General features: G+C 45.2%; 1 protein-coding gene across 2 annotated transcripts in view; it reads right to left on the bottom strand.

The window, feature by feature from the left end:
- Positions 1 to 8,363: 8,363 nt before the first annotated feature.
- ZNF652 (zinc finger protein 652) overlaps positions 8,364 to 21,104 on the bottom strand; it is a 34,438-nt gene continuing 21,697 nt past the window's right edge. Inside the window, exons 3-7 of one of the 2 annotated variants that reach the window (XM_066587357.1) lie at positions 20,457 to 20,483; positions 14,072 to 14,219; positions 11,902 to 12,017; positions 11,601 to 11,745; positions 8,364 to 10,021 (exon numbers count right to left, since the gene is read on the bottom strand). In XM_066587357.1, the coding sequence (XP_066443454.1) occupies positions 9,507 to 10,021; positions 11,601 to 11,745; positions 11,902 to 12,017; positions 14,072 to 14,219; positions 20,457 to 20,483 (951 nt within the window). In that variant the 3' untranslated portion in view covers positions 8,364 to 9,506. The remainder of the gene's footprint in view (positions 10,022 to 11,600; positions 11,746 to 11,901; positions 12,018 to 14,071; positions 14,220 to 20,456; positions 20,484 to 21,104) is intronic. The other variant, XM_066587358.1, reaches the window with a different exon arrangement.

Below are 21,104 nucleotides of genomic sequence, written 5' to 3'. Positions count from 1 at the left end.
CCAGCCCCTTTACCTTCTGTATCACCCCATTACTTGTAGTATGTAAGCTCGTTGGAGCAGGACCCTCACCCCTACTGTATCCATCAATTGATTACTATGTAACCGGGGGTTTTGTTAACTCTGGTCTTGTAAGCGCTGCGGACTATGTTGGCGCTATATAAAAATGATGCTACATGCCGTCCATCACACCGCACTCAGCCGCGTACATCTATGTATAATTGCTGACAGCGGTGGTTTTGAACATTTTCTGCAAGATCATGAAGCTCACTTCGCTTCACGTCCCGTATTTGTCTTTACGCTTTACAGCCAGAAGGTATTTGCCTGTTAAGCAAATTCATCTTGAATTGATTCCCTTTGGTTATATTAGCGCCGGACCAAGCAGCTCCACCCAACAGCGCCTCAAGGGATGCTGGAAGATCACTTTTGCCCCTGGATCGGTATTGCTGTGGCCCTCTACATCAGCCTCCTCTGGTAGGCCAGAGTATAAGGATTTTCCCATCCATATTCCACAGTTGCTCTTATACCCCCGTGAAGCGTCATATTGCTGCCCTTTTCTTCCTCGTTGCTCCTAAAAACAGCCACCTGCCATAGTGCTGGCCGCCATAGGATGGGCACATCCATTAGTCTCCCTTCCCTTATTCCTCCCATCTACTCTCTTTCCGGTTACGTTGTGGCAATATCTTACCGTTAGCTGGCTATGGTTAAGCTTAGTGTTCTGGATGCAGTCTGTGTGTGTAATAGGCTGCACAGGGAGAGGACAAAGCACATGGGTCTTTGCAGAGATACAATTTCTTCCCTAGGCCCATTGTCTACCTATGAAGTGAGTAGCCTGTACCTTTATGGATATTTTAACATGCCCAAAAACTGGTGCAAAACAAATGGAAATCGGACTTTTACACGGACCAAAGTCGTAAATGCTCTTCTGATCATAGCCTCAGGGCTCACACCCACCGGCGATAGATTTTTCTGTGATGCGAGGGTGAGTGAAAACGCATGATAATGAAAACAATGATTCAATGGTTTCATTCTCATATGCGATGTTTTCACTAAGCCTTGCACGGCTAAGAAAATCTGCGATATCACCCATTGTTTTCAATGGGGCTGGCGCTGCTGCAGCCCCATTGCAAGCAATGCAACAAAGGCCACCACCATGATGATGATTTTCAGGGAAGGGCTTGAAATATAAGTCCTTCCACGAAAATCGTCCCTAGCTGTAAAATTAAAAGAAAAAATAAAATTAACTCACCTAGAAGAGCCGGCCGACTCTTCTTGCCGGCCCAGGAAGTTGTCTTCTAGAGGCCGGGGATTTAAAATTCCACACCCCAGAAGGCGCTGCCTCTGATTGGCTGAGCACTGTGACCAATCAGAGGCACCACCAAGCCGTCATCAAATGACAGCTGAGCGCTGCCTGCGATTGGTCACAGCACTCAGCCAATCACAGGCAGTGCTCAGCTGTCATTCAATGACGGCTGGGCGCTGGCTCTGATTGGTCACATCGCTCAGCCAATCAGAGGCAGCGCTTTCTGGGGGCAGGATTTTTCAATTCTCAGCCTCCAGAACACAGAAGCGACGGTCGGGCCGGAGAGAAGAGCTGGACGGCTCTTCTAGGCGAGTTAATTTATTTTTAACTTTTTTTTTTTTTTTTACATCTAGGGCTAATTGTCAAGGTAGGGCTTATATTTCAAGCCCTTCCCCGAAAATCATCACCATGGAGGTGGCCTTCGTTCTATTGCTTTCAATGTGGCTGCAGCAGCGCCGGCCCCACTGAAAGCAATGGGATAGCAATGCGGACCTCTGCCACAGCTGTGACAGGGCATTCCTTCATCCCCGCGGGATTAACCCGTTCACTTGAATGGGTTAATCCACAAGAGCGATCGATTATAATCGTATAATTGTACCCTTAAATAGGCTAATAAATTATTTTTCTGCTTTGAAATTCTCTGGCGCTGTATTGAAATGAGTTGGAATCAGATTTTCCCCTCAGCGCCGCCCCAGGCACGTCCCTGTTCTTTATTAGCATGCACACTGATCTCAGCGGAGTACTGCACATGCGCCTTGAGGATAGGTACGCTGTCATCTAAACTCAGACGTAGTAGGATTAAAGGTCCCTCAAGGCGCATGCACAGCATGCCGCTGAAGTCACAGTAAGGAGTCTTTCACACGAGCGTAGCCATTTTCGGTCGGCTTTGTCACAGCCACAGCGCGACTGAAAAATCGCATCAACAGGCACACAAATCTGCCATTTGTGCGCATGTTCAGATGGCCCGGGAAGAAGGTAAGGCAGCAGGCGTTTAGCAGACGCGCTAAAAGTGCCCGGCTGGCCAAGATGGCGCATTTCGGCCGGGCGCTTTGATGGTTCAGCAACTATTCCTAAACGGAATATGGTGGCGGCTGCCATAGACTCCTTATGGGAGCCTATGACAGCTGCCGGAGAAGGGAGGTGGGAGGGAGTTTAGCAGCGCATCTGCTAAACTCCCACCCTATTCCCTCCTTTTCTCTGCCCTTTGCAATGGGAGGGGGTGGGAATACGCCAATCTGAGCTGATGCATTGTAAACCAACGCATCAGATGGGCAGCATATATCAGCCAGGAGTGAAAGCGCGGCTGATATACGCTTGTGTGAATAAAGCCTAAAGGATATCGGAGGTGCGCCTGCACAGGATTACAGCAAGAGAGAGAAACCCCGTTAATTAAGAACAGGAGCGTACCTTGCGTGGCGCTGAGGGGAGGGGGAGAGAAGAAGAAAAAGAAAAATTCACTTTTTTTTTTGTGCAAAACCTAACTTTTCAGCTCATTAGAATACAGCGGAGGAAAACTTCAAAAACAGATTGTAAAAGTACCGGCGGGGCACGGATTACAGAACCAAATAGCAGTAAGGATATCTCATTAGCAGCGCTGCTGTTTATCGCGGACTGCATTGTAAAAACATGATGACTGGTTCCCTTTAAAAATGTAACAAACAGTGAAAAATGAGTTGTGAAAAGAAACATTGTAACTAGAGATGAGCGAACGTACTCGGTAAGGCCGATTTCGCAATCGAGCACCGCGACTTTTGAGTACTTCACTACTCGGGTGAAAAGATTCGGGGGTCGCCGGGGGGCGGGGCGTGGTGGAGCGGGGGGTAGCAGCGCGGAACAGGAGGGAGCTCTCGCTCTCTCCCCCACTCCCCTCTGCAACCCCCCGCTCACCCACGGCGCCCCCCGAATCTTTTCACCTGAGTAGTGAAGTACTCGAAAATCGCGGTGCTCGATTGCGAAATCGGCCTTACCGAGTACGTTCGCTCATCTCTAATTGTAACCGATCGGGCGGGTTTCACAAGGTGAACACTTTGTAAATCAAGAGCAGAAATGAAAGAGTAGAAGTTAGAAGGGGTTCTCTAATAAAGATAGCGCCCACCCCTTCCCCACCCAATCCTGTACACACAAATGCTTTAGGGCTCACATCGGCGCTTCAAGGTGTCATTTTTACTGATTTTCCATCTGCAGCAGCTCCATTCCACACAATGGCGCAGACACATTGCCAAACGTTACACTCGGCCATCTCAGCCTGCCCCATAGAAATAACTGGAGTAGTACCACCTCTCTATTCATTTCTATGGGGCAGACAGAACTGTCGTATGACACAACCGAAAGGCATCAAAAAGGACCCCATTGACTACAATGAGACCTGCTCAATTTGTGGCCATCCACCTGACATTTTTCATGGTGCAGCCTCTGATTGGCAGGCAGCAGTCACCTGACTCCATTGTCAGGGACCAGAACAATCGTAGAGTTGCAACGCTCGATCGCCAGGGCCGGGTAAGTACTGCTGTATTTGCTGTTTTCACACACATGCACCCGCCCTTAAATTTTCTAAAGGTAACTGGACGCCCCTTTAATACATTAGTCATCACACAGTGGCTTTTTTTTTTTTTTTTTAAACAAACCAAAAAATGGGGCACATTTACTCATATATACTGGTCTAAGTAAACTATGTTCCGGCGTCCAAGTGACACGTATTTTATTAGCTATACAACCGAGTACATTATGCTAGGCCCCGCCCACTTTTAGAAAAGTGATGGGGCTCAACGTAAACCTGCAAGAAGTCAGAAATTTGGCGTACAAAAGATGGATCGGTCCCAATGTATTTACTTGTAGCAATAATATTGAACTGCCCAGTGTGGGGACTCTGGAGGGCACTGGCTTCAGAGTTGTGCAGGTGTAAAATAATGATAGCCTATTCTTAGGACTGGTTAGCAATAGTAGATCTTCTATTTTCTGAGACTGTGCACTTATGTGCTAAGCAGATTTCTGCAGGAATCAGACAGCTCCATTCCCACTACAGTGGTCAGGCTTGGTATTACATTAAAAATTTCCATTCACTTCAAAACCATGTTCTCTGCTTCCTACAGAAATGAGCTCAGTGCACAAACACCCCGGGCCAGTGAACAGCTGATCGGTTGAGGTTCCGGATGGCGGATCTCCACTGATCTACCATTGTTATAAGGACCGGTTTACTTTGGACACCCATTGTATTCTGTGAAGGTCTTTCTGCTTTAACTTTTTCGTTAAAAGCAGTCGCCGAGCCGTCCAACCAGCTACACAAAATTATTTTGCTTAATATTTAAGTTGAAGGACAGCCGAGAGCCGAGACAGCATGTAATACGTCCCCGGAGTCTGTACTAGAGGTCCTTGTACTGTTAACGCAAGCCGTGCCAAAAGCATAGCAAGGAACGGAGGACTTTTTCTCTCTTTTCAACTGTTGGGATCTGCTCTTATTTTGACAAGAGGAGGGCAGAACGAGCCCATAGACACTGGCATCCACTTCTATACAAAGCAATAATGGTGTAGCCCCAATCACAATTTTCTGAAAATTTACTATAGGTCTTCCACTAGGAGGCGCTTTTCACACCAAGTTAATATACAAGGTGATTCAAAAGTCACGGCCACACGGAATATCTTCTGACCGAAAAGTTGGCAATTTATGGCTGAGAATCTCGTTCAAGATTTGTGGTTGCAAGACTCACAAATCTTGTGCCAATATGAACCCCATTCTTCTGGGTAGAGTCATATGCCTGAGCGATGTCCTATCTTTTTGCATTCCTTGGAACGCATCGCCCAATGGGACATTAAAACCCGTGAGTGCGATGCGGGGTTTCCCATTGAAAACAATGGGAAACACTTGGCGATCCTCTAATGCGCCTGACAGCCGAGCCGGAGGATCGCTACTTCACAGAAGTGTTGGGAGGAGTTTGACAGAAAATCACCTCCCAATGACGTAAAGGCGCACACTGGGGAGCGTGCCAGTCTTTGTGTAGGTAGCCATAGATCGCTGAAGAGGACGCTTTTTGACACCATCGTAGGTCTGTCAGCCATAGTGGTGGAAAGCATCTTGGATCGAGCCGAAGAAACTTCAATAGAAAGGGGGTCATGTGATACACGGTTTAAGGGTAGCATTATGTGGGAAATGTATAGGCGCAGTCATTTTTTCAATATCTGCAGTCAACTTTAATAATGCTCAACATGACGACATCCACAATTCGAATTATGTTGAATTATGTGGTATGGAAAGCATTATTTGCATCTTTTCCAGGTACCAGAAGATGCCATTAGCAATCCAGGACAGAATGGAGATCATCCTGGCGATTGGTATCAGAAGTTCTCGTGAGGTGGCCGAGGCTTTCAGTCAGGTCAGCGAAGGCATGAACTATCAGGAAGTTCAGGGAGACTGATGGTGTCCAGGACAAACAGATAACCAGTCGTGGGAGCAGCGTTTCCAACCCCAGGTATCCTCCAGGGCGGTTTTGATTGAAAGTCTCGGCCAATTCTCGTTAACGTCCGTTATTGACCATCAGGATGATCTTACTTCTGTCCTGGATTGCCAACAGCAGCTTCTGGTACCTGAAGAGACAAACGATTATTGTTTTCCATATAACATTATGTTGAATTAAGCTAATAGTAAACATGACTGTCCAGAACTCAAAAAGGGTTTCCGGTATTGAAAAAAAAAAAAAAGACGACCAACTCAATTTCTGACGAAATTCTACCCTTAAATCACGTATCTTTCCATTGAAATTTTTGGGGTTGAATCCAAGATGGCTGCCACCAGGGCGGCTGACAGATACCACCATAGTGCTAAAAAGCGTTCTTCAACGTTACCCATTTGTATCTTTGTACTGATAAGATTCTGGATGGCCCTGACTTCTGAATCGCCCTGTACAGTGGCTTGTATGGACCTGAAAAACTTTCGACTAAGAAAACAAGAGGCAACGTCCTTCCTGGATAGCGATTTGCGATAACATTAGAAGCTGGATGTGGTTTAAAAAAACATTTTTGACAAGTGAACGAGTAAAAATTACGCTCGGTTTCCACTATTAAGCCCTTTATTATCAACGCTGCAATATTACCTGATAACTAATATTTTAGAAGAGATATTCACATAATCCAGTTCATATCACGTCCCAGACACTCGAACCCCCTCCCCCTGGGGGTCTTCTACATCCCCCAAGTCATAGCTTTTTTTCCCCCTCCTTCTCCATTTCGTTCTTGGTCACTACTTCCACTTTGGCCACATTTATCACTATTGTGCTTGCTGCTCATAGAGACCAATCAGAACTCAGCTTTTAGCTCATAACCCCTTCAAGACCGGCCAGTTTTAGTCTTTTCATGCGCTATGACTATATATGTATATCCGTAGACAGCGCCATATAAGGACTTCATTTTTTTGCGGTATGAACTGCATTATTCCAGAGCACCATTTAACAGGTCTTATAATTAGAGATGAGCGAGCCTACTCGGTAAGGCAGTTACTCGAGCGAGCATCGCTCTTCTCGAGTAACTGCTTAGTGATCTGAGCAGGCTCAGGTAGGCTGCGGGGAGTGGAGCGCGTTGCTGACGCCATTCTGGCTTTTGTTTCTTACGGGGCGACTTGTAGTTTTCATTGGTACCATTTTGCGGTGCATACATCTTTGCATTCACTTTTTGGGGAGTTGGGGTGCTGAGAAAACTCACAATTCTGGCATTGCTTTTTTTTTTATGATGTTCACCGGGTGGGATGAATATTTGGTATTTTAATCATTCAGAAACAGCAATAAACTGTTTTTGAAAAAAAATATTTTGAAAAATGTTAAACTTTTTTTAGTCCTACCAGGGACCTTGAACATGCGATCGCTTGTACTACTTTATTGCAGCATATTGTACTTTTGCATGTTGCTTATTAAGCATTAAAGGGGTTGTACCAAAACCACAAGTTATACCCTATCCACAGGATAAGGGGTAACTTTATGATTGGTAGGGTTCAACTGCTGGGACTCATCTATTGCAAGAACGGGGGTCCCGACGGTCTTCACATGAATGATGCATCAGTCGCACGTGCATGCTGAGGCTCCACCCATGTCAACGTGAGTGCAACAGAAACTGGAGTACAAGCACTCAGTTATTTTTGGTGCAGCCATTTAAATAAAAAGGCGCGGCGGAGCAAAAGTGCAACTGCAGCTTCATTCACACAAGGAGTGTTGCGGCTCCGATTCTTTGGAATGGCTCCCAGCCATCATAACCACCATAGAGCGTAAAGATATCCCCTATCTTGTGGATAGGGGATAACGTTATATTTTTGTACAAGCTCTTTAACCCTTTCCAATCCACTGTCTGACGTCTAAAGACATTCTGATTGAAGGCTGTACAGCTCCGAAGACGTCCGGCAGGGTATCCTTACTGTAGATTACTAGGCGCTCTGCTGTCAGCAGCCTCTACAGGATGTCCCATACCGCAGTGCTGGCTCTAGCCAGCAGATGGTGCCATTGTATAATGGCAGGAAGAGAAAGCCCCCTAGGAAATCCTGAATCCCAAATTGGATTGCAAAGGGTTAATACACGGCAGCCCTGGGGTCCTCCACAATATGACGCGATTGATTAAGAGGGTGCGACTTAAGTAATGGAGGGCCTCTTCCTCTTGCTAATGGCTTGGATGCCATGGTTAGAATTGCCTTGGTTAAACGGCCGCAAAAAAAAGCTAGCACCAATTGCAGCCATTGTAGGAGTGTGTGGAACAAGCTCAGTCTCAAGTCTGCTCCATAAGGCTCCTCATTTACATTTTGCAATCATGAAGGGGTTAGACCATTCTATAAAGATGAACGCTGCGCTGTGATTGGTTGCCATCAGAAGCAAGGCCAGTTTTTCTGTTAGTTATAATAAACTAAGTCAATATCGTGAAAGGCAGAAGCTCATCAACCTGTCCTGATAAGTCGTATAACTACAACGTCATATCTAGGGACCCGTCCACTTATGTAACAGCCAGGAGATGCTGTGTTCTCCCCATTAAAGTGCTCGGTACATTAGAGTTTTATTTACTTAAAACATATGTTCTCAGTGGTCATCGAAGACAAGTGTAAAGGAAGGATTTTATTAGAAAACGGTTGATTTATAACATTGACTAAAAGGGGATAAACTTTAAAGGTGCGGATCCACTTTTGCCCGTGTAGGTGCACAGTTAATGAATGCGTGATGCGTTACTGGCATAAGGCCAACCAGAACAAAGAAAACAAATGAAAAAAAAAATAATTTAGAAAAAGTGGTAGAACTTGGGAAAATGTCGAAATTCATAGGTATAAAAAAACTTACTATAAAGAACCAAGCAAACTGAAGCGCACCTTTAAAGGTTAAAAAAAAAAAAAAATTCCTATATGCACACCACTTTTACAAGTCGGGACGATATTACCAAGTGCCAGAAAAAAAAATATGGGGGAGGCGTATGAAATTCCTTATATTTTTTTAAGATTAGGAAAAAAAATAAAATAAAAATAAAAGAGGGGTGGGGGATGGGCGCAACTACACAAAATAAAAATTACACATTTTTTGTTGAAATACATTAGACTAGGTTCAGCCTATACAAAAAAAAAATCCTCTAAAATAATCTTGGTAGTAAAATAATACATATGGGAACGCCGGCTAACCTTTTTCAGCCGAGACGGCGTACCTTTTTGGGGTTTGTAACATGAAGAGTGAAGGGAGCAAAAAAAAAAATTTATTTTTTAATGCTTTTAAGGAAATTGTCAGTTTTAGACATTAGTATACAATAGGGAAAGAAAATACCCTAAAGTTCGTCCTTCTCCTTCCCAGAGAAGTTTGGATTCCATCCATCTTGGCCATTTCATCTTGGCCATGGTTAAATTTTGTAACTCGTTTAAGCCTTGGCATGTCAAGCGCCTGAAAGCCCCTCATATGCTCTTGTGGTGTCACCTCTGTGGGGGTCAAGACGTAGGTGCGGTCATGACAATTCATAGGTTAAAAATAATGCTTGAGCTGTGATGAGCGAGTCAGCCACCCCCACTGGGACAACACTGCTCTACGCTATAGTCCTTTCCCAAAAACAGGGCAGCGCTCCATTCTTGTTTTTTGTGACAGCACTCCCAGCAGTACACAAGGACCACGCATGTAGCCGAAGCCTAGCCAAGTTCTGTCCAATAGGCTCTATGATGGGGTATCAACCCCTGGTTAGCCTGGCACTGCTACCTGGAGTCTTGCCACTGGCATTAATGATGTTGGGTAGCGCTGGTCTTCTCTGCCAGGTGCCGTAGGAAACTATCTTCGGTCTGTCCACGGTGGTTCAACGCCTCGCTTTTAAAGAGAGCCGGGGGTGGAGGAAGGTGTGGAACGGGCGGTACCGCCAAGTGATGTGGATGGGAGTGCGGGTGCAGATGAAGGTGGGAAAATGGATGTGGGATGGGTCGAGGAGGCAGGGAGCTCAAGGCGTTAAGGTTAAGAGGTGGCGTTGGACTGCTGGGTGGCACATGGGCTGTTTGGAGGTTGGTGACAATTTGTGAAGGGTTGTTAAGAGCAATCTGCAAGGCTGGTGGGACACCCACTGGACTGGTGACCCTGAAGCACTTCTCTTTGTGAGCCTTTAGCATGTTGGAGAACCGGAAGCGCATACCGCACACGTCACATGGATAAGGCTTTTCTCCCGTGTGGGTCCTACGGTGGCGCTTCATGTTGGGGCGGCTGGTGAAGCTCTTGCCACAGATTTCACAGATAAAGGGTTTCTCTCCTGCAAGAAAATAAATCTCCAGTTATTGGAAAAGTCATCCTTTTTATTAAATTAGTATTTTTGTAAAGTATTATTCCCACCATAGCAAGTTATCCCCTACTCATAGGATAGCGGATAACTTGCTGATTGTTGGCGGCCTGACCACTGGAATCCCCACCCCCGAGAATGCAGCCCTGGTGCATCCTATTGTGGGCAGCAGAAAATATGCATGTGCACCTTCGTTCCATTCATTTGATTGGGACCTCTGGAGACTGTGGGGTGCTTGAACACTGCCATCTATGGTGGTCCCATTAAAGTGAAAGGAGAAGAGGTGTGCATGAGCGTCCTCCACTGTCCACACGATGGGACATACTGGGACTGAATTATCTGAATCAGTGAGGGTCCCAGAAGTTGGACTCGCACTAATCAGTAAGTTATCCCCCATCGTGTGGATAAGGAGTAACTTCTTGTGGTGGGGAGAGCCCTTTAATCCTAGCAACATAACAGAACCATACAAGTCACATTAAGCACCCCTAGTGGTGGCTCCATACTACCAGAATCTTATTTCTTGAAGAGTAGCTGCACTTTGCATAGAGGCATCTCAAAAGTTTGCTGAAAGTGCAACAATTCTTTAAAGGTAACCGGTCACCTAAGCAATGGTGCTGTTCAGAAAGGCGACAGGGAGCCGGGGATGCAATTTATTTTTTCATAGTCTCATAGTTGTCCCGTTTCCACAAATCCCCCGGTGACGTCCACACAGTCTAAAAAGCTGACTTTTCAAATGCCATGTGCGTGCTCTCCCATTGAAGTCTATGGAAGAGAACATGCACAGCAGTCTGAGAAGAGTCAGATTTGTGTAGACTTCACCCGGGTCATCGCGGGAACAGAGGAATATTTAAAAAAGAGAACAACCACCTTTAAAAGGGTTATTCCAAGAATTAAATTATTACCTATATTCATACAATGGATGATCAAACTGTGATCGTACGGGTTTCACAGCTGGGAACCCGACCAATCCCGAGGACAGGGATCCAGTGCCCCACTTTCCTCCTTACAACACCCCTCACAGTAAAGAAGAGCTTATATAAAGTGGCAATTGAGCATGCAAGCTGCTGCAGCATTCAACTCTGTGGGACTGATGGGGAAAGCCTAGCGTTTCTACTTGGCTGCTGGGCAGCCATTGTGATAGTCAATTTAACAGAACGGTGATTATGTGCTCGCACACACCGATCAAGGTCATGACCTATCCTCAGGATAGGACATCAATAGGTGATTGATTGACTGGGGTCCACCGCTGAGGACCCTGGCCAATCCACTGATCAGGAACCCGCTACCAGCACCACTACACACAGGGTACAGAGAGGAAGTAGATGGCGCCGACCACTGTAGTGGCCAATGCTTGTTACTGCAGGTGCAGCTGTCATTGATTTTAATTAGACCTGTGCCAGCTATTACATAGGGGTTGGAGCTGCAGCTTTCGCTCGACCAGCACTGACAGCAGGGAGACGATAAGCTCAATAGATTCATATACCCCCAATACACCAATATAGATAACTACATATACATAACACAAACAGAGGATACATAAGGGGTTACATACCAGTGTGCGTCTTCATGTGCTCATCGAAATACTGCTTCATGTTGAAGTCTTTACCACACCACTGGCACATGAATTGCTTGTGTCCAATATGGATGCTCATGTGTGAACGCAACTGGTACTTGTACTGGAACCGCTCATCACAGTTCTGGGAAAAGAAGAGAGCTGCTGGTTCAGAGGTTCAGCATAAGGAAGTGCTAATAGCTTCTAATACAAGGAGGGGGTTTTGTTTGCAAACGACAGTATGCTTCTAGTGGATAGAAGCTTTGACGGATGGTACAGTTAGAAGTGACGTCTATCTCACCTCACATCGGAACGGCTTCTCTCCAGAGTGTTGAAGTGAGTGAACCTTCAAAGACATACTCCTCTTGAACGACTTTCCACACGTTTCACAGGTGAATGGCATGTCCTTCGTGTGAGCTGTATGCAAAGAAGAAAAACGTGATAAAGAGGACGAATCCTGACAGATTCAAGTGTGTAAAAAATGTAGAAGTACAGCTGAATTTGGAGAAAATCTACTAGTCAAATTGCTGGTTCACCACACAAACTGCATGGTGGATGGTGCAGTGAGAACAGCTTCAGGTCTTAAAGGGGTCTTCCAGGACATAAAAGTTAAATGGGCTTAGAATGAAGGAAAATTGAACACTCACTCCTCCCGGCGCCCCATCCAGCACTGCAGCCCCAATGGCCACCGCAAGGAACCCGGAAGTAGTGGTGGGCGATCACGTGATGTACATTATGAACGTGACTGCTCGACCAGTCAGTAGCGGCCATGGAAGAATCACTTCTGAAGCCTGCGAGACTGGCTGAGTGGCCAGGTGCACAATAGCATGATCCAGCTTGCCACTTCTACCAAGTTCTGTGCGGCACGCACTAGGGCTGCACCGTAGGATGGGAAACTGCTGGGATAGGAAAGTATTCAATTTTTCTTTATTTTAAGCCCATTTAACTTTTATGCTCTGTAAAACCCATTTAACCCCAATAGCAGGATCCAACCTGCCGAAGATGACGAGAGAACATATACAATACTCCATATTTGTGATTTACATAATGAAAATAAAGAACATTTGATGACTTTTCTTAAAGCAGCATTTCCCTTTTAGAAATTTATGACACAATCACAGGATAGGTCATAAATGTCTGACATAAGCAGGTCTCACCTCTGGAACCTGCACCAATCTTGACAGAGAATGTACACCACCCCTTTCCCGTGAGTTAGCCTCTGGCCTGTGCATCCAGGCTTTGTATGAATGCACAGGTTCCCGGGTTTATGTAAACAGCTGAGCTTACGATGCTATTCCATACTTTGCATAGAGATTAATGGGAGTTCTGGAGAGAGCATAGAACAGCAAACGCTCCCCTGAATCTGTAATTCTGATCACATCTGCATTCAAAAGGAAGACCTGATGCGAGGGGAGTCGGAACCTCAGATCCCAAAACCGTTGCAGGTTCCAGAGGTGGGACCAGCACCTATCAGGTATCTATGGCATACTCCAGTGTTTCTCAACTCCTGTCTTCAAGCACCTCAAAAAATGTTTTCAGGATTTCCTAAGTATTATACAGGTGATGTAATGGTTATCAGTGCTTAAGAAATGGCCATAAGTTTTCTCCATTTAGGAGAGTCATGACCAATTGGCAAAGCATAACAACTAGGATTGAGAAACCCTGACAAACCTTGTAGATATGCTATAAAACAACCAAGATGGAAATACCACTTCAAGTGAATTTTGTATTCTTTCACATTAGAGATTTAACATCTAACTTGACTCGTAACATGTAAAATATGAAACGGCAGCAAACAACAAAAGTCAGGGGAAAAAATGTCAAATTAAGGTTTAATGCCGCCATATTTAGCACTAGAGTCAAGCTAAACTTTGCTGCATCTGTATATTTACACTTAGTATATAATGGCACTGTTAGATGAAGACATGTTTAAATTTAAAGGGAATCAGTCATCACCGTTGAGCCCCATAAACTTTGGGAATTGGGTGTCTGTGGAGCAGTTTTGTATAGTTACCGGGCGCCCTGTTCTAGAGCTGTGTTGCCGTTGGAACAGGCCGCCTGTATAAAATGCAGTTCATCGGACACACAATCCCCTTACCTTTAAGACCCATAATGTAGTTTATGGAGCTCAAAGGTGGCGAAAGATGCCTTTTAAGAAGTACAGTAATCCTGTTGCAGTGATCATTCTTTTTCCGTTTGCTCCGAGGCTAAAACTGGTGTTAGGTCCATCAAAATAACTTCTGCGGACTATAACAGTCACACCTAATATCCAATGGCAGACTACAAGCTGTGCAACGTGGCACATGTTGGCATCTGCTCTGAGTTCTGAAGCATGTGGCATCTCTCAACTGCATCTTTATCTGCTGTAGTAGTGATCGCCACCTAGTGATACAAATCTAAACTGCAGGCTAATAAAGAAAAACTTTCTACTTGTTTTAATATACGGAGGTGGTGATTTCTGTCAAACCTACCGACAAGATGCTTGCGGACATGTGCCATTGTGTAGAATTTCTTCTCGCAGATCTCACAGGAGAATTTCTTTTCGGCATAGCCATGGACGATCTTGATGTGCTCGTGGAGGGACCAGAGCTTCTTAAATGTCTTGTTACATGTGATGCACTATGGAGAAGCAGGGAGAAGTGAATGACTGTAGCTGCAGGATCGGCTTATAAACATGTTGCAAGGAAAGAGTCCTTTTTTCTTACTCCTTTGTATCCAAGAACCTCACCAACATCTAGATATTTATATTTAACAGTCTTCACCCTCCTAGAAGCAAGGGACGTCTAGAATTCAGGATCTTAATTGTGAAGCTTCCCTTTAAATTGCTTTATGGTTATGAATTTGACAGAGCGCTCCATTTGTAACCCCCATTGGTCTAACACTAAGGCCCCAGCGATATTCCGCCGCGGGGAGGGGGCGCTGTCAGTTCTCTGCGGTGAGCCTATCTGACAGAAAGGCTAACTGCGGAGAATTACAGCAAATCAGGGCATGTCGCGATTTGAATCCAGAGAGTGGAGAATTGCTATGATTCTCTGCTAGCGGACGCCGCAGCTGCGCTATGGAAAGCGGTCACTGCGTTACCCGCGGCCGGATTATGGACAGGCAGCCTTAGACATGCTGGTAAGAGGTACAGGCAGGGAACACTTTTAAAGTTTAACTATACTTTTAAAATAGATTTGACATGTAAAGCGTTTTGTTCAGTGGGGGTCTATGTGCTGAGACCCCGACCAATCGCTAGAATGAAGCATCAGAAGGCCTCATCTGAGGTCACTGCTCGCTAGCCAAAGACTGGCTCATAGACTTTCTACTGATGCCCGGATCCCTCTTTCATGTCAGTTTGCAGCTTTCCTCACAGGCTGGGACACGTAGTCAGAATAGCTGGAGAGCTAGGGCTTGTAAAGCTCAGAGGCGCCATCTGCAGGACATTTTGGTGTACTGCAGGCATTCCACACACAATTCAACATATTTAAATAATTCAATATCTTTGTAATTTTGATGTTCCAATAATTCTCAATTAAAAGAATAAATGAATACGGAAATGATTTTCTGCTGACTGATTCAGAAGGAAATTTGAATTCTTTAGCACCATTGCTGTCTACGGGCGGCACATCTAGTACAGCAACCCATAGTAACAGAATCCTCTTTATTAACAGTGTAATAATCACTGAAAAAAGGGAACATACAGAAAAATCACAGAAAGCAGCCATATACTTACCAATGTACTGATACAGGAGGGCAGGTAGAGGCACCACATCCCTCAGCATGCAGACAGCTAAAGTGCCAAATTGAAGAGTATTAAGGCCCATTTACACGAGCAGATAATCGCTTAAGGATCGCCCGAGGCTATTATCTGCACGCAGATCCTTTGTTGTCCACGGGAAACAATGCTATCAGCACTAACCATGGAGAACTAATGATAAAAGTGAGCGATGATTTTTAGGTGAGCTTGATTTTAACGATCACCTAAAAGTGCCTGAAATGCGGGTGCCCCGCGCCCATTTACACGCACCGATTATCGCTAAAACGATCGCCGATTCGCGAAGTTTTAGCGATAATCGTCCAGTGTAAATGGGCCTTTACACAGGTGCAAAGTACTGAAGAACAACCGGTAACGCACCTTCCTTGGGGGGCAGCTTTTTGGCACAATACCTGCACACAGATACAGCATACAAAAGGTGCCCGGCCACATAGTACATGTAGTGCACCATGCAGCCTCAAAACCTATTAAGTATGCCAGCTGGACTGAAATATGGAGATAATAAGCTGTAAGCCTGCATGGTGCACTACATGTACCATTTGGCCGGACACCCTTTGTAAGCTGTATCTGTGTACAGGTATAGTACTAAGTAGCCGCCCCCCTCAGTATAGGAGCTAATGTCCACGGGCATTTTCTCACTGCGTATTCCGCGTGCGGTGTACACACGTGATACTCGATGAATGGAGGCAATGAAAGCCAATGGACTTTCATTCTTCCATGCTCATCAGCGTGTGTATCAAACGCTGCATGCTCTATTTCTCTGTGTATCAAACGCAGCCCCATTCTACGGGCTCTATATGAAATGCTGTTCCTACGCAGGCTCTATTCAGAGCGGGGAAGTGGATTTAAAAAATTATATATAAAAAAAATAAAAAATAAAAAAATTAAAAAAAAAAAAAAAAAAAAAAAAATCACACTGCGCATGTCCGAGACGCCGGATTCCCAGGCATGCGTAGTGCATACTCAGCACATAAGCAGTTTCTGCCGGCAAAGCATATGAGCTGTGATGTGTAAACCGCCACGGGCGACCCGTGGCATTTTAGGCATAGCCCGTGGACATAAGCCCTAAGAAAGGTATGCGGCCAGTTGTTCCTCAGTACCTTGCACCAATGTATTGCTCCTCCATCTAATATTTTAGCTGTCTGCATGCTGAGGGATGTGGTGCTTCTACCTGCCCTGCTGTATCAGTACACTGGTAAATATATGGCCGCTGTGATTTTTTTTTTTATATTACCACAGTGACGGCATAATTTGCAGTGCTTTACATTTGAAAGGATTTTCCAGGTCTCTGATATGGATGACCTTTCCTCATGATAGCCCATCAATGTCCGAGTGGTGAGGTGAGCAGCTCGGGACTCCCACCTATCAGCCGTTTGAAGACACCACAGTACTTAAACGATCACGGCGCCCTCTTAGGTCAGTGACATCATGTTCATGGGTCTTCTGACCTAAATAGGACTGAGCCACTCTCAAGTGAATGGGACTGAGCCGCTATATCAGGCAGAGCCGCTATACAATGTACAGCACTGTACTTGGTTTGCAGTGAAGAAGCCGCAGCAATCATCCGAGTGCTATAGCTTCTTCAAACAGCTGATCGCTGGGGTCCCAAAAGCAGATCTCTATTGATCAGATATTGATCACCTATTCTATGCACAGACCATCAGTATTACAGTCCCAGAAAACCCCATTGAACTAATTTAGTTGAGCTGTGATAGCAGCGGATCCGTTTTGCTCTCCCTTTCTTATATACTGTATACGATTTATCTACACAGTAATACGTGCGCTCTTAGAGAGTACAGCAACCTCGCTAACAAGCATCCAATTACCAAGATCCCGCTGGAATAAGCTAATGGTCCGCGTCTGCCGTGTATCTAAGCACTTTCTCAGGGACTATGCAGTTACATAAATATCTTCTCAGCAGATACTAAAACTAGCTTAAGGTTTTCTATTGATGATCTCCGAGATGTATTCGGTACTTGGTACGTCTTCTTAAACACCACCAATACCTCTGAGGTCCCTGTACACACCAGACCAACATTTTGTGTGTATGGGGTGTCCCAACTCTCCTAACGGCAGATTTCCAGGGATGAAAGAATTGGGCATATTGGATTTCAGACGCCTCTTCTGAGGGAGATAAATTGCTGCCATAGCGGTCCCTTGAAAACAGTTACTTGCTTGGGAGCCACAATTAACCCCTTAGTGAACAGCCTATTTTGTGCCTTAGGGGAGTATTCTGGGCCCAGACTAATAATATAAAATCTAATGTACATCCCCACAATAAGTCGTTCTGTAATAGGTTCACTGGCTACTGTCCTCATTTTCTATGTCATGTGACCCTCTGCCCAAAAAAATCTCTCTTCTTCCTCTGGCATCTTGTCTGCATTTACCACTTCGTCCCCATCCGTAGCCTCCAACATCCTGTGAGCAGTGCATGATGGGAGAAGAGGGGCAGAAGTACTGCGGTGCATTGCTCTCACGCAGGTCAGAGTACTGAAACGTCTTGTCTGTCTGCTCTGGCAGGGAGGTTGGTGCTAGTAAGTTGTAGTACCTGACAGTTTTGGGTGCTGGTTTGGGATACAAGCTCTATGCATGCTGGGAGTTGTAGTAATAGTCTGTTGCTGTGAAAGTGATGCATGTAAACACAGCGGAAGATCGGCGGCTGCATGGAATGAAGAAGAGAGACCAGAGCGGGAAAAAAAAAAAAGGTACAGGCTGCCGCTGCTTGGCTTTCGCTCCTCTATTTCAGAATTTCCATTTTGTGCCCAGAAAGCCCCTCGGAGGTCCAAGCAATATTTATCATCACATTGCAAGAGCCATAACTCGCCGATACGGCCGTATGAGGGTTTGTTTGTGGGCCGAGTTATTTTGTTTATGGCAGCAAAGTGATCGAAAAACTCCACAGAAGTTCTGCCAATGTTTTTGAGTTTTGTTTTCACGGTGTTCATCATTTTGTAGGAAGAACACGATCATTTTCTTGTCTGGATCAGCACGATTACTGCGATGCCAAGATTTATATAGTTTTTTTTTTTCTTTTACTACTTTTGCAAACTAAAAACACGTTTTTATGAGAAACAACTGAATCGGCATCGCCGCATTGTAAGACCCCGAACTATTTTATTTTTCCAGCAGCGCAACTAATGGGCCTTTTACACAGAACGATTACTCAAAAATCGTTGAAACGAGCGAAAATGGCTAATAATCGTTCAGTGTAAATGCAGCTAACGAAAGAACGATTAATCGAGCCAATGATTTATCTGCTGCAGGTGAGCTCGGACATCTGCCTGCAGGTGAGCTCGGACATCGCTCGCTTGTTCAAATGATAAATTGTTTGGTGTAAAACGGATCGCAAATGAGGTCTTATTTCTTGCAGAAAGAATTGTAGTTTTTATTGGGCACATGTGACTTTTAGATTGCTTTTTAGTACTTTTGTTTTGGGGGGGGGGTGATGGGGTGGGACGGAAAATGTTATTGTAATTCAATTTTTTTTTCCTTTCAAATTAAGCTTTGTGGAACTTTTTTTTGAGGCTATCTTTTAGTCCCTCAAGGGGACAAGAACTTCATTACGCAATGTTTATGACTTATGGCTTTAAAATAATAAAATGCAGTAATCCTCATGTTAGCGCACTCTGCCGCTCTCGTCCCAACTCTTCTTGGAGTTCCTGACAGTCTACTTGCTGGTCCCAGTCTAGTGCAGCAGTCACAAATCCATGCCAGCAGGGACCAAGAAAGTGTACAGGACAGGGAACCCAGGAGGCAATAGAGAAGCAGGAGAATTCCTACTTTTATTATTTTAAAGCAGTCTTAGCCTGGGTTCACACAGGGCAGATTTGCTGCGGTTTTGCCGCGGATTGCCGTTGCATATCCGCACTGCGGCAAAACAGTGGCGTTTGCAGTGCAATGCAGCAAACATGAGATTTGCCAAAAAGCTGTTCTCACAGGACGGATTTTTTTTCGCACAGCCGCAGTGCGGAAATGCAACTGCGTCGTGGTTTTAAAAGATGCAGCATGTTCATTCTTTGGTCATTTCCGCAGCGCTTTTTTGTCCATAGACCTCTATGGATGCAGCCAAAACCCCACCAAATACGCGACAAAAGTAAAGAAGCGCTGCGGAAAAAACGCTTGCGGATTTTTGTGCACGAAAATCCGCAAGCCCAAATTAACCTTCGAAGCGGTTTTGACGCAGAAGCAATTCTTCTGCGGCAAAACCGCAACGGAAAAAACGCAGCAAAACCGCGGCAAATCTGCCCTGTGTGAACCCAGCCTTAGTGGTTTTTAAAGCAACTTAGAAGGTGTACCAGAGTTTCAAGTTATCCCCTATCCACTGATCTCATGAATGAGACTCATGTCCCACTATCCTGTCACTGCAGGAGTCGCTTCTTCCCCGCAGCGACATCTCTCTGAATAAAGTGTTCGCCGAACACGGGCGGTCAACGTTCCATTCATTTCAATGGGGCTTACGGAAATATCTGAGCAGGTGCCACTGATATTTCCTCCTCACTGAGGGGAGTGCAGTAACACCAACCCCTGTTCTTGAGATCAGTGGGGGTCTCAACAGTGAGACCCCCACCAATTAGCAATATTTCCCCTATCCTGTGGATAGGGGGTAACTTGAAAATCTGGTACAACCTGGTATATTACCTGCAGTGCACAGAGTGCATTAGCTAGTTAGAAAATTGCTGCGGCCATCACTAATGGTCGCAAACTGCGCCTGTAACTGGCAGAAAAGATGGACAGCAGAGAAGATCAGCAGCAGGTAATCCCCCATCCCAGAACAGAATTTTGCCACAAAACTAGAGGGTCTTAAAGTTCTCTGGCTACTTTCAGAAAGTCCTTCTTAAAGTAAACCTGCCCCTTAATACCGTCAGTGGTAAAAAGAAAGCTGTGCTATCATTGAGGGATAAAATGGAGTTACACAAAAAGTAGGAAGAATTAATTCAGACAGTGAGACATCATATTGCCTAGAAAACCTCCTGTTGACACGTACAGAAGTGCATCTCATACAAGCTACATAGGATCATGGGAAATAACATTCAACAAGAGTAATTGCAAATGAATAGCCCAGAGGCCATCCACAGCCGTCTCCAGGCGCCATTACTCACCATCCTTTTGGCCATATTACAGCAACCCTGTTTGAAGGAAAGAAGTTTTACATATGCGGCCGTGGGAATGACCAAAACATAAACAACGTCTGTGCCACATATACATGATCACATATGTGATTTGTGACCACGCTACTAGAATCATCTTCCTTACAACACTCCTTAAAAGGGGCTTTCAAGGGAGGAAAATACAGTCCATGTCCATCGGTGCTGACACCTCAACTTCCAACACCGGGTCATGAGGCACAGAGTCAACTCCTTTCAATCACTAAGCCAGGCCCGATCTCTGCACTAACTGTGAGAAAGAAGTGTGCTGGCTTAGTTACTGAATGGAGCCAAACCCGTGCGTTTTGATCACCTTGAGGGACCGATTGTTGGAACCAGGCTGGAAGTGGAGGTGCCGGCCTCACTGGACTCGGACTAATATGGATAAGTATTTCCCTTCCTGGATAACCCACCTTTAATAGGAATCAGCTTGTCTTCATCTAGATCACTGTTCTCCGACCTCTGCAATACCTGAAAAGCCACAGGTTGGAGACCACAGGACTAAAATGAGCAGTCACAAAAATGTACATTTTAAAAGTGGTTTCTCCAGGAATTCGAAATTGCAGAGACACAAAGTAACCTAGCGCAGTAATTCAGTCCTGA

Source organism: Eleutherodactylus coqui, chromosome 13 (assembly GCF_035609145.1).
Source record: "Eleutherodactylus coqui strain aEleCoq1 chromosome 13, aEleCoq1.hap1, whole genome shotgun sequence".
In the NCBI taxonomy this organism is placed as follows: Eukaryota; Metazoa; Chordata; class Amphibia; order Anura; family Eleutherodactylidae; genus Eleutherodactylus; species Eleutherodactylus coqui.
The sequence above is the reverse complement of the archived record's forward strand: the minus strand, read 5'-3'. Positions and strand labels throughout refer to the sequence as shown.